General features: G+C 52.8%; 1 protein-coding gene across 1 annotated transcript in view; it reads right to left on the bottom strand.

Annotated features, from left to right (window-relative positions):
• The window catches only part of dnah2 (dynein, axonemal, heavy chain 2), a 249711-nt gene that overhangs the window by 110793 nt on the left and 126021 nt on the right, over nucleotides 1-12897 (bottom strand). The window contains 11 exon segments of the mRNA XM_031831350.1: nucleotides 2579-2706; nucleotides 3141-3321; nucleotides 3640-3755; nucleotides 3758-3828; nucleotides 4429-4532; nucleotides 9344-9532; nucleotides 9747-9857; nucleotides 10036-10161; nucleotides 10297-10398; nucleotides 10912-11129; nucleotides 12454-12592. Of these exon segments, the coding sequence (XP_031687210.1) occupies nucleotides 2579-2706; nucleotides 3141-3321; nucleotides 3640-3755; nucleotides 3758-3828; nucleotides 4429-4532; nucleotides 9344-9532; nucleotides 9747-9857; nucleotides 10036-10161; nucleotides 10297-10398; nucleotides 10912-11129; nucleotides 12454-12592 (1485 nt within the window).

Here is a 12897-nt window from a genome sequence, read left to right on the forward strand (position 1 = left end):
AAGCTCCCGACGAACTGTTCTTGTGCTGACATTGCTTCCAGAGGCAGTTTGGAACTTGGTAGTGAGTGTTGCACCCGAGAACAGACAATTTTTACGCGCTACGCGCTTCAGTACTTGGCGGCCCCGTTCTGTGAGCTTGTGTGGCCTACCACTTCATGGCTAAGCCGTTGTTGCTCCTAGATGTTTCCATTTCACAATAACAGCACTTACAGTTGACCAGGGCAGCCGTAGCCGGGCAAAAATTTGACAAACTGACTGTTGGAAATGTGGCATCCTATGACGTTGCCACGTTGAACGTCACTGAGCTCTTCAGTAGGGCCATTCTACTGCTAATGTTTCTCTATGGAGATTGCATGGCGGTGTGCTCAATTTTATACACCTGTCAGCAACGGATGTGGCTGAAATAGCCAAATCCACTCATTTGAAGGGGTGTCCACATACGTTTGTATATACTATATAGTGTACCATTTTCTAGCTCTGTCTCTACTTTTATCCGGTGTAAAAAACACAATTTCAAAATGTGCTACATAGAACCCGAATCCAGGTGGTGGGTCTCGAATGATCCCAATTCTTCAAGTAGCAGCTTGTGACAATATTTATATATATTAAAAAAATCCTTTATTTTACTAGCCAGTTAAAAACAAATTCTTATTTAGAATGACGGCCTACCCCGGCCAACACTGGGCCAAATGTGAGCCGCCCTATGACACTCCCAATCACGGTCGGATGTGATACAGCCTGGATGGCTACATTAGTTCATGTCGAAGAACATGGATCAGTAGCCTCGGCTAGATCTAATAGCTATATGATATTTTACATGAACTCTGACATGGCTGATCTGTTGTTATTGTCTTAGAATACAGTTTATTTTCTGATTTCTTCCCGAAAAATCAAAAGATGTTATACCTACAACATAGTGCGACGTTATTATTTGTATGTAAACATCTTTATTTAGGGAATAATTTCAAAAAATGGCATTCATCGAGTTAATCGCACAGAAAACCATGCAATTAACTCAATGAATTGTTGTAATCGTTTTGACAACCCTAGTAGGTGTTCAAAAAATATATTTTCCCGTGGCACAGCGCCACAGCTAAAAGAATGCAGCAGAAACACTGGTGCGCTCGTTCCTAATTCATATCTGTGTGTCATCATCACGTAAAGTAAAATCCATATCCTGTAACATCAGATTTGTGAGACGCAGCGTAGCGGAGACAGTAAATGCAATATCCACCAGATTGATTTGATGATATGCATCTATATCTATCCTTCAGTGCCATGGGAACTCAATCTCATCTGATGATTGCTTCGCTCTCAACATAAAAGAAACGTCTATATTTCATTAACGCGCCAGTGATAATTCTACAACATATTCTTTAGAAGCCACCACGCATTGCGAGCGAACAGTGTTGAATATATACCTACCACCAGTGCAATTCATTAAACTGACAAACTTATATGGAATATGAATATCTTGTTCATTTAGTTAACAGACACAGTGGGCAAGTAGGTTTTTCAGACACAGTGAAATAGTAGATATTACAGTACTATCTTGTAGTATCATAGTTAGGGCCAGGAGTTTTTCCAGGGCTTCCTGTGAGCTAAGCAGGACCAACTCTAGGCCCTATGGTCAGGAAATACTCTTCCGGCATTAAGAAGCAACACTAAGGTCTAGAATTTTTTGTTCAAGAAAAAACCCTGTCACTTGTCATTTACGTAGTGTTATTACCTTGAACATAAAGGTCTCTGTCCCTCCTCCCTCCACTCCTCCTTCCATTCCTCCCTCCCTCCCCCATTCTTCCATTCCTCCCTCCATTCCTCCCTCCCTCCCTCCATTCCTCCCTCCATTCCTCCCTCCCTCCATTCCTCCCTCCCTCCCTCCACCCCCCCTCCATTCCTCCCTCCCTCCCTCCATCCCCCCACTCCATTCCTCCCGCCCTCCCTCACTCCCTCCATTCCTCCCTCCTTTCCTCCCTCCCTCCCTCCAATCCTCCCTCCATTCCTCCCTCCCTCCCTCCATCCATTCCTCCCTCCATTCCTCCCGTCCTCCATTCCTCCCTCCCTCCATTCCTCCCTCCCTCCATTTCTCCCTCCTTTCCTCCCTCCCTCCATTCCTCCCTCCCTCCATTCCTCCTTCCCTCCATTCCTCCTTCCTCCATTCCTCCCTCCCTCCATTCCTCCTTCCCTCCATTCCTCCCTCCCTCCATTCCTCCTTCCCTCCATTCCTCCCTCCCTCCATTCCTCCCTCCATTCCTCCCTCCCTCCATTCCTCCTTCCCTCCATTCCTCCCTCCCTCCATTCCTCCCTCCCTCCATTCCTCCTTCCCTCCATTCCTCCCTCCCTCCATTCCTCCCTCCCTCCATTCCTCCTTCCCTCCATTCCTCCCTCCCTCCATTCCTCCTTCCCTCCATTCCTCCCTCCCTCCATTCCTCCCTCCCTCCATTCCTCCTTCCCTCCATTCCTCCCTCCCTCCCTCCATTCCTCCTTCCCTCCATTCCTCCCTCCCTCCATTCCTCCCTCCATTCCTCCCTCCCTCCATTCCTCCCTCCCTCCATTCCTCCCTCTGTACTTGTATTACCTTGCAGTTGTTGAATCCCTCTCCGAACAGGGTGATCTCAGCGATGAGGGTGGAGTCTGGTACCACCATGGAGATAGGCCTGAACATGGACTTCAAGTTGTCAGGCAGCTCTGTACGACCGGCATAGCCTGGAGATGGAGAGAACTCTTATTTAACACATGATCTCTCTCTCGCTCTATCCCCCCTCTCTCTGTCTCCCCTTTCACTCTTTCTTCCCCGCTCTTTCCCCTTCTCTCGAACACACACTAAATCCATTTTAGAAATGTGACAGTGATTCTAACTTGAAGTTAGCTAGGCTTTAGTGAACTAACACTCACACTTGACTCTTTCCCCCTTACTAGTTCTGATAGCTACTTTATTGAGGAAAAAATGTACTTACTATGACTGAGAAATGTGGTTGTCCCATCTAGCTATTTTAATATGAATGCACTAACTGTAAGTCCCTCTGGATAAGAGCATCTTCTAGATGACTCAAATGTAAATCCTCATTCCTGAATGGATATCAATGAGACATTTCTCAATACTATAGTTTCATGTATGCACAGATGTGAAATGACTGTACCAGGGTTCATGGTGATGAAGATGCCACAGGACCAGACCAGGCGGATCTCTCGTCCTTCGAAGATGAAGCTGGTGACTCCAGCAGACAGAGCAGACAGAATGGACAGGATCTGCTGAGCCACCACTGACAACACCTCAATGTTGATACGGTTAAACTCATCAAAACAGCCCCACGCACCCGTCTAGAGACACACACAAATGATTTTAGCCGGGCGTTATTTTCAACAGTGCTATGTATAACTTATGTGTTACCTGAAAGGTAGATTGTGTTGCCTGTACAACACTGACTTAAGTGCATAACCCATTCAAGACTTGCAATGGATATGCAAAACCTAAGATGAAGTATGCTGGCTGTTTTTCAGACACAGATTAAGCCTAGTTCTTCACTCAGCAGCACCTAAAACGGACAGGATTCTTAGTCTAGTCTTAGTCTTAGGACTAGGCTCTGGGAAACCATCCTAATAACATAAGGGTGCATCTGTTTCTTCACGGTCCATTACCTGAGCCAGTCCAGAGTACATACGTCCCATGGACTTGAAGTCCATTCCATCGGAGCAGTTGACCACGATGACGTACATGCCCATAGCCTTGCCCAGGTCCTTGACCGTCTCAGTCTTCCTGTCCCTGCTGGGCCTTTAGGAGAGCCCCCCCGGTGGAGGTGGAGGGCTGTGGTCAGGGTCATATAACACCTGGAAGATGAGAGAGGGACAGGCTAAGGCCTGTTCTTATGCACGACGCAACGCACAAACCCCCGAGGTGACTTGTTGCGATTATGAACGGGTTACCAATGTAACTGGAGCAGTAAAAATACATGTTTGTCATACCCATGGTATACGGTCTGGTATACCACAGCTGTCAGCCAATCAGCATTAAGCACACAAACCACCCAGTTTATAATATAATATAAACCCCAGCCGTTTCATATATTTGCTCTCTTCCAGAGCTAGCACACCTGATTCAACTTGTCAACTAATCATCCAGGCCTTAATTGTTACATTTTTATATACTTTTTCGCAAATATTGTCTTACTTTACTTTAATGAAAAACTCTGCACTGTTGGTTAAGGGCTTGTCAGTAAGCATTTCACAGTGAGGTCTACACCTGCTGTATTCAGCGCATGTGACAAATAACATTTGATTTAATTTGGGTAAATCAGGGGAGATAGTTCAAGGCTGCAGCAGAATTGTGAATCATCCCCGAGGAGAGGATGAAAACCACTGATACAGGGAATAGCTAGTGTGAACTCCGAGATGTGGCCACATCTGTCCTGGGTTGATGCTAGTGTTTACCTGTCAGTGAGTGGGGTGATGACCAGTCGTCCAGAGTTACCCAGGTACTCATAGCTGTACTGGAAGTGTGTGTTGGTCTGCCTGATGATACAGTCATCCACTTCCTATGAACAGAGAGAAAAAAATGTTTAGAATGAAACATGATCTACCTCTTCACTTCCATCCCTCTTCCTGCTTTGTGTTCTACCTCCTCTCACCCCTCTCCGTACCGTCCCACAGTAGAGGAGCTGGCAGAGACAGTCGAAGGCCCCTTACACCTCTCTCCCCCTATCCTAACCTCCTCCTTACCTCCCCCCTCCTCCTTACCCCCCTCTCCTTACCTCCGCCTCTCCTCCTGACCTCCACCTCCCCTCACCTCTTCCTGACCTCCCCCTCTCCTCACCTCCTCATTTCCTCCCCCTCTCCTCACCTCCCCCTGTCCTCACCTCCTCCTTTCCTCCCTCTCTTCCTGACCTCCCACTCTCCTCAACTCCTCCTTTCCTCCCCCTCTCCCTACCTCTCCTGACCTCCCCCTCTCCTCACCTCTTCCTGACCTCCCCCTCTCCTCACTTCCTCCTTTCCTCCCCCTCTCCTCACTTCCTCCTTTCCTCCTCCCCTCTCCTCACCTCTTCCTTTCCTCCCCTCTCCTCACCCCCTCCTTTCCTCCCCTTCTCCCAACCTCTTTCTTTCCTCCCCCCTCTCCTCACCTCTTCCTTTCCTCCCCCTCTCCTCACCCCCTCCTTTCCTCCCCCTCTCCTCACCCCCTCCTTTCCTCCCCCTCTCCTCACCCCCTCCTTTCCTCCCCCTCTCCTCACCTCTTCCTTTCCTCCCCGTCTCCTCACCTCTTCCTTTCCTCCCCCTCTCCTCACCCCCTCCTTTCCTCCCCCTCTCCTCACCTCCTCCTTTCCTCCCCCTCTCCTCACCTCTTCCTGACCTCCCCCTCTCCTCACTTCCTCCTTTCCTCCCCCTCTCCCCACCGCTTCCTTTCCTCCCTTCTCCTCACCTCTTCCTTTCCTCCCCCTCTCCTCACCTCTTCATTCTCCCCCCCCCTCTCCTCCCCCTCTCCTCACCTCCTCCTTTCCTCCCCCTCTCCTCACCTCTTCCTTCCTGACCCTCTCCTCACCTCCTCCTTTCCTCCCCCTCTCCTCACCCCCTCCTGACCTCCCCCTCTCCTCACCTCCTCCTTTCCTCCCCCTCTCCTCACCTCTTCCTTTCCTGACCATCTCCTCACCTCCCCCTCTCCACCCCCCCCCTTTCCTCCCCCTCTCCTCACCTCCTCTTTCCCTCCCTCTCTCCTCACCTCCTCCTTTCCTCCCCCTCTCCTCACCTCTTCATTCCCCCCCCTCTTCTCACCTCTTCCTGACCTCCCCCTCTCCTCACCTCCTCCTTTCCTCCCCCTCTCCTCACCTCTTCCTTTCCTGACCCTCTCCTCACCTCCTCCTTTCCTCCCCCTCTCCTCACCCCCCTCCTTTCCTCCCCCTCTCCTCCCCTCTTCCTGACCTCCCCCTCTCCTCACCTCCCCCTCTCCTCACCTCTTCCTGACCTCCCCCTCTCCTCACCTCCTCCTTTCCTCCCCCTCTCCTCTCCTCACCTCTTCCTTTCCTGACCCTCTCCTCACCTCCTCCTTTCCTCCCCCTCTCCTCACCCCCTCCTTTCCTCCCCCTCTCCTCACCTCCCCCTCTCCTCACCTCTTCCTTTCCTCCCCCTCTCCTCACCTCCTTCTTTCCTCCCCCTCTTCCTGACCTCCCACTCTCCTCACCTCCCCCTCTCCTTACCTCTTCCTGACCTCCCCCTCTCACCTCCCACTCTCCTCACCTCTTCCTGACCTCCCCCTCTCCTCACCTCCTCCTTTCCTCCCCCTCTCCTCACCTCTTCCTTTCCTGACCCTCTCCTCACCTCCTCCTTCCTCCCCCTCTCCTCACCCCCTCCTTTCCTCCCCCTCTCATCACCTCCCCTCTCCTCACCTCTTCCTTTCCTCCCCCTCTTCCTGACCTCCCACTCTCCTCACCTCCCCCTCTCCTCACCTCTTCCTGACCTCCCCCTCCTCAGCTCCTCCTCTCCTCCCCCTCTTCCTGACCTCCCACTCTCCTCACCATCTCCTCTTCCCGACCTCCCCCCTCCTTTCCTCCCCCTCTCCTCACCTCCCCCTCTCCTCACCTCTTCCTTTCCTCCCCCTCTCCTCACCTCCTCCTTTCCTCCCCCTCTTCCTGACCTCCCACTCTCCTCACCTCCCCCTCTCCTTACCTCTTCCTGACCTCCCCCTCTCACCTCCCACTCTCCTCACCTCTTCCTGACCTCCCCCTCTCCTCACCTCCTCCTTTCCTCCCCCTCTCCTCACCTCTTCCTTTCCTGACCCTCTCCTCCCCTCCTCCTTCCTCCCCCTCTCCTCACCCCCTCCTTTCCTCCCCCTCTCATCACCTCCCCCTCTCCTCACCTCTTCCTTTCCTCCCCCTCTTCCTGACCTCCCACTCTCCTCACCTCCCCTCTCCTCACCTCTTCCTGACCTCCCCCTCCTCAGCTCCTCCTCTCCTCCCCCTCTTCCTGACCTCCCACTCTCCTCACCTCCCCATCTCCTCTTCCCGACCTCCCCCTCTCCTCACCTCCTCCTTTACTCCCCTCTTCCTGACCTCCCACTCTCATTTCCTCCCCCTCTCCTCACCTCTTCCTTTCCTGACCCTCTCCTCACCTCCTCCTTTCCTCCCCCTCTCCTCACCCCTCCTTTCCTCCCCCTCTCCTCACCTCTTCCTGACCTCCCCTCTCCTCACCTCCCCCTCTCCTCACCTCTTCCTGACCTCCCCCTCTCCTCACCTCCTCCTTTCCTCCCCCTCTCCTCACCTCTTCCTTTCCAGACCCTCTCCTCACCTCCTCCTTTCCTCCCCCTCTCCTCACCCCCTCCTTTCCTCCCCCCCTCCTCACCTCTTCCTTTCCTCCAACTCTCCTCACCTCCTCCTTTCCTCCCCCTCTTCCTGACCTCCCACTCTCCTCACCTCCCCCTCTCCTCACCTCTTCCTGACCTCCCCCTCTCACCTCCCACTCTCCTCACCTCTTCCTGACCTCCCCCTCTCCTCACCTCCTCCTTTCCTCCCCCTCTCCTCACCTCTTCCTTTCCTGACCCTCTCCTCACCTCCTCCTTCCTCCCCCTCTCCTCACCCCCTCCTTTCCTCCCCCTCTCATCACCTCCCCCTCTCCTCACCTCTTCCTTTCCTCCCCCTCTCCTCACCTCCTCCTTTCCTCCCCCTCTTCCTGACCTCCCACTCTCCTCACCTCCCCCTCTCCTCACCTCTTCCTGACCTCCCCCTCCTCAGCTCCTCCTCTCCTCCCCCTCTTCCTGACCTCCCACTCTCCTCACCTCCCCCTCTCCTCTTCCCGACCTCCCCCTCTCCTCACCTCCTCCTTTACTCCCCCTCTTCCTGACCTCCCACTCTCATTTCCTCCCCCTCTCCTCACCTCTTCCTTTCCTCCCCCTCTCCTCACCTCCTCCTTTCCTCCCCCTCTCCTCACCTCTTCCTGACCTCCCCCTCTCCTCACCTCTTCATTTCCTCCCCCTCTCCTCACCTCTTCCTTTCCTCCCCCTCTTCCTGACCTCCCACTCTCTCACCTCTTCCTTTCCTCCCCCTCTCCTCACCTCCTCCTTTCCTCCCCCTCTTCCTGACCTCCCACTCTCCACACCTCCCCCTCTCCTCACCTCTTCCTGACATCCCCCTCTCCTCACCTCTTCCTGACCTCCCCCTCTCCTCAGCTCTTCCTGACCTCCCCTTCTCCTCACCTCTTCCTTTCCTCCCCCTCTCCTCACCTCTTCCTTTCCTCCCCCTCTCCTCACCTCTTCCTGACCTCCCCCTCTCCTCACCTCTTCCTTTCCTCCCCCTCTCCTCACCTCCTCCTTGCCTCCCCCTCTCCTCACCTCTTCCTGACCTCCCCCTCTCCTCAGCTCTTCCTGACCTCCCCTTCTCCTCAGCTCTTCCTTTCCTCCCCCTCTCCTCACCTCTTCCATTCCTCCCCCTCTCCTCACCTCTTCCTTTCCTCCCCCTCTCCTCACCTCTTCCTTTCCTCCCCCTCTCCTCACCTCCTCCTTTCCTCCCCCTCTCCTCACCTCTTCCTTTCCTCCCCCTCTCCTCACCTCTTCCTTTCCTCCCCTTCTCCTCACCTCCTCCTTTCCTCCCCATCTCCTCACCTCTTCCTGACCTCCCCCTCTCCTCAGCTCTTCCTGACCTCCCCTTCTCCTCACCTCTTCCTTTCCTCCCCCTCTCCTCACCTCTTCCTTTCCTCCCCTCTCCTCACCTCTTCCTTTCCTCCCCCTCTCCTCTCCTCACCTCCTCCTTTCCTCCCCCTCTCCTCACCTCTTCCTGACCTCCCCCTCTCCTCAGCTCTTCCTGACCTCCCCTTCTCCTCAGCTCTTCCTTTCCTCCCCCTCTCCTCACCTCTTCCTTTCCTCCCCCTCTCCTCACCTCTTCCTTTCCTCCCCCTCTCCTCACCTCTTCCTGACCTCCCCTCTCCTCACCTCTTCCTGACCTCCCCCTCTCCTCACCTCTTCCTGACCTCCCCCTCTCCTCACCTCCTCCTTTCCTCCCCCTCTCCTCACCTCCTCCTTGCCTCCCCCTCTCCTCACCTCTTCCTGACCTCCCCCTCCCCCTCTCCTCACCTCTTCCTTTCCTCCCCCTCTCCCCAGCTCTTCCTTTCCTCCCCCTCTCCTCACCTCTTCCTTTCCTCCCCCTCTCCTCACCTCTTCCTTTCCTCCCCCTCTCCTCACCTCTTCCTTTCCTCCCCCTCTCCTCACCTCTTCCTTTCCTCCCCCTCTCCTCACCTCCTCCTTTCCTCCCCCTCTCCTCACCTCTTCCTGACCTCCCCCTCTCCTCACCTCTTCCTTTCCTCCCCCTCTCCTCACCTCTTCCTGACCTTCCCCTCTCCTCGCCTCCTCCTTCCCTCCCCCTCTCCTCACCTTCTCCCAGTAGAGGCGGAGCTGGCAGAGCCAGTCGAAGGCATTGACGTCGTTGCAGCCCGTCTTAGCCAGCTTGTCGATGACGTCGCGGTCGTGCACCTCCACGGTGACCAGCGCAACGATCTTCAGCCGCAGGATCTTAGACAGGTTCCCCCGGATGGCGTCAGAGTAACGGTGCAGCATGGACACCTGGCGGGCAGGGACAAAGGGTCAAAGGTTAAAGAGTCCAACAGGCGCTAGTGTAATTGTGCATACGGGCCCTGGTTAATTCTCGGTGGAGGGACGGTTCCTCATCACTCATACTGTTGGAGGCTACATTGAGCAGTAGAGTTTCACCACTCATAATGTCTTATTGATAACAGAGTGCTGCAGTTTTCTCTCTCTCTCTCTCTCTCTCTCTCACCTGTTTCTTCTTCAAGGACTTGAGGGCAGACTTGTCGGCCCTCTCCTTGCCGGTGATCAGAGACTTGGTGACGTCAGCGGTCCACTGGATCTGACTGGCTGTGATCAGCATCTGGACGGGAGGGACACAGCAATGAAGTTCAAAGTTCAAAACTTTGGTGTCCATTTTAGATGGACATTTGTTTTTGTGATGTCCATTTTGTAGCATCAGAAGGCACAGAGACAGACAGCGAGAGTGTTCAATAATGACTGACATTCACAGTGAGAGAGAGAGAGAGAGAGAGAGAGACCTGTCCAGGCCAGTCTTTGACCCATTTGTCTCTCTTCCCAGTCATCTTCTTCAGGGCCAGGCGACAGTTCTTCAGAGAGTCCTTCAATGTCCAGCGCATGGTCCTCTCCACGTCACACAGCCAGGCCTACACACACACACACACACAGACAGACATCAGAAAAAAATGCCTGACTCTTCAGGTTATTAAGTCTGAGTGAATAGCCAGTATCAGTCAAAGAATAGACTGAGGTGTGCAGGTAGCAGGTGAGAGTGTTGGAACCTCCACAGGGCCCTCCAGCAGCACAGGGTGACTGAACTCCACAAACTCTCCCTCCGCTGAGAACATCCCGCTGGCCTCAGACTTAGCACTGCTGATCCCAACCTGGACGACACACACACACACACACACACACACACACACACACACACACACACACACACACACACACACACACACACACACACACACACACACACACACACACACACACACACACAATCATCATATACACTGCTGCTACTTTGTTTATCATATATCCTGATGCCTAGTCACCTTACCCCTACACACATCTACCTCTATCGATCCAGTATCCCTGTAAATATGGTACTGGAACTGACCCTGTACACAGTACGCTTACTTACTTACTTACTTACTTTATTGTGTTCTTGTTATTCCTTCTTTTTTATATCTTGTTATTTTAGTTCTACCTTGTTATTTCTAGTATTACAGTGTTATTGATTGCTGCATTGTTGGGGTTAGAGCTAGCAAGAACGGCATTTCACTGTACTCATTAAAACGGAGAAACACAGACACACACAGTCAGACAAGGACACCTGGATAGTGTGTGTGTGTGTGTGTGTACCTCTCCCTACGTGACGTTGTCTGTATGCCTACCTTTCCCATGCGAAGGCTCTTGATGTTGTCGAAGCACTTCTTGAGGTGCGGCTGCACGGCCTCGGGGTGGCGGGACTGGCCCAGGATCTCTAGCAGGTCGTCGTTGGACAGGAAGTAGAAGCGAGGGAAGATTTGGCGCTTGGTCTCCAGGTACATGTCCAGAGACTTCTGGATCTCCTCCAGCTTGTTGTTCATCTCAGACAGCTTTTCCGGCAGGCCTGGGGGAAGGAGAAAGAGATATATGAGGGAGTTGCCTTTCATTCGTTTCGGATTACACCATCGGTGTGTGTGCAGTTTTTGTTTTTTGTTCCAGCCCAGCCCTAACACACCAAATGAGACTTTGAGTGTAGTCTGGCCCAGGGGTGTGAAGGTGAACGGAAAGGCTCTGGAGCAACGAACCGCCCTTGCTGTCCTCTGCCTGGCCGGTTCCCCTCTCTCCACTGGGATTCTCTGCCTCTAACCCTATTACAGTGGCTGAGTCACTGGCTTACTGGTGCTCTTCCATGCCGTCCTTAGGAGGGGTGCGTCACTTGAGTGGGGTGAGTCACTGACGTGATCTTCCTGTCTGGGTTGTCGCCCCCCCTTGGGTTGTGCCGTGGCGGAGATCTTTGTGGGCTATACTCTGGCAATGTCTCAGGATGGTAAGTTGGTGGTTGAAGATATCCCTCTAGTGGTGTGTGGGCTGTGCTTTGGCAAAGTGGGTGGGGTTATATCCTGCCTGTTTGGCCCTGTGTGAAATACTCTCTCTCTCTCTCTCTCTCTCGCTCTCTCTCTCGCTCTCTCTCTCTCTGAGGACCTGAGCCCTAGGACCATGCCTCAGGACTACCTGACATGATGACTCCTTGCTGTCCCCAGTCCACCTGGCCGTGCTGCTGCTCCAGTTTCAACTGTTCTGCCTGCGGCTATGGAACCCTGACCTGTTCACCAGACGTGCTACCTGTCCCAGACCTGCTGTTTTCGACTCTCTCTCTACCGCACCGGCTGTCTCTAACTCTGAATGATCGGCTATGAAAAGTCAACTGACATTTACTCCTGAGGTGCTGACCTGTTGTACCCTCTACAACCACTGTGATTATTATTATTTGACCCTGCTGGTCATCTATGAACGTTTGAACATCTTGGCCATGTTCTGTTATAATCTCCACCCGGCACAGTCAGGAGAGGACTGGCCACCCCTCATAGCCTGGTTCCTCTCTAGGTTTCTTCCTAGGTTCTGGCCTTTCTAGGGAGTTTTTTCCTAGCCACTGTGCTTCCACACATGCATTGTTTGCTGTTTGGGGTTTTAGGCTGGTTTTCTGTCCAGGACTTTGAGATATCGGCTGATGTAAGAAGGGCTTTATAAATACATTTGATTGATTGACTATCCATGATCAAAATGTGAAGACCATGAATAGATGATCCTGTGCCTAATCTTACAATGGTGTGTTACAAAATATCCTCCCACATTTCCATGTGTGTGTGCGTGCATACCTGGGTGGTGTGCGTGTGCGCGTGTGCATACCTGGGTGGTGTGTGTGTGTGTGTGTGTTTGTGTGTGCGTGCCTGGGTGGTGTGTTCCCCTCAGGGCGTTGTTGTCCTTGTTCAGTCGATCCATGATGGTCTTCCAGCTGCTGTTGATGTCATCAAACTCTGTGGACTCTCTTGGAAGCTGCTTACGAATGTCCTCGCCCAGGAAGATGTTCTAGAGAAGAGAGGGATGAAAGAGAGAGAGAGAAGAAAGATTATTTTTTTTAAGATTAGAGAAAGCCGAGGGAAGAGAGACAGAGAAAGAGAGAAAGAAAGAAAGAGCGAGACAAAACAGAGAGAAGAGAGGAAACAGACTAGTTGAATCTGCATCTAAACGTGCTACAGGTGTCTTTACACCCGGCAGTAGACACTAGATGTTGCTAAAACACTCTACCACTCTTGTTTAGACATTGTACTCAATGTGTTTTACGTTGTACTCAATGTGTTTTACGTTGTACTCAATGTGTTTTACGTTGTACT

This window comes from Oncorhynchus kisutch, linkage group LG9 (genome assembly GCF_002021735.2).
Source record: "Oncorhynchus kisutch isolate 150728-3 linkage group LG9, Okis_V2, whole genome shotgun sequence".
NCBI classification, from domain to species: Eukaryota; Metazoa; Chordata; class Actinopteri; order Salmoniformes; family Salmonidae; genus Oncorhynchus; species Oncorhynchus kisutch.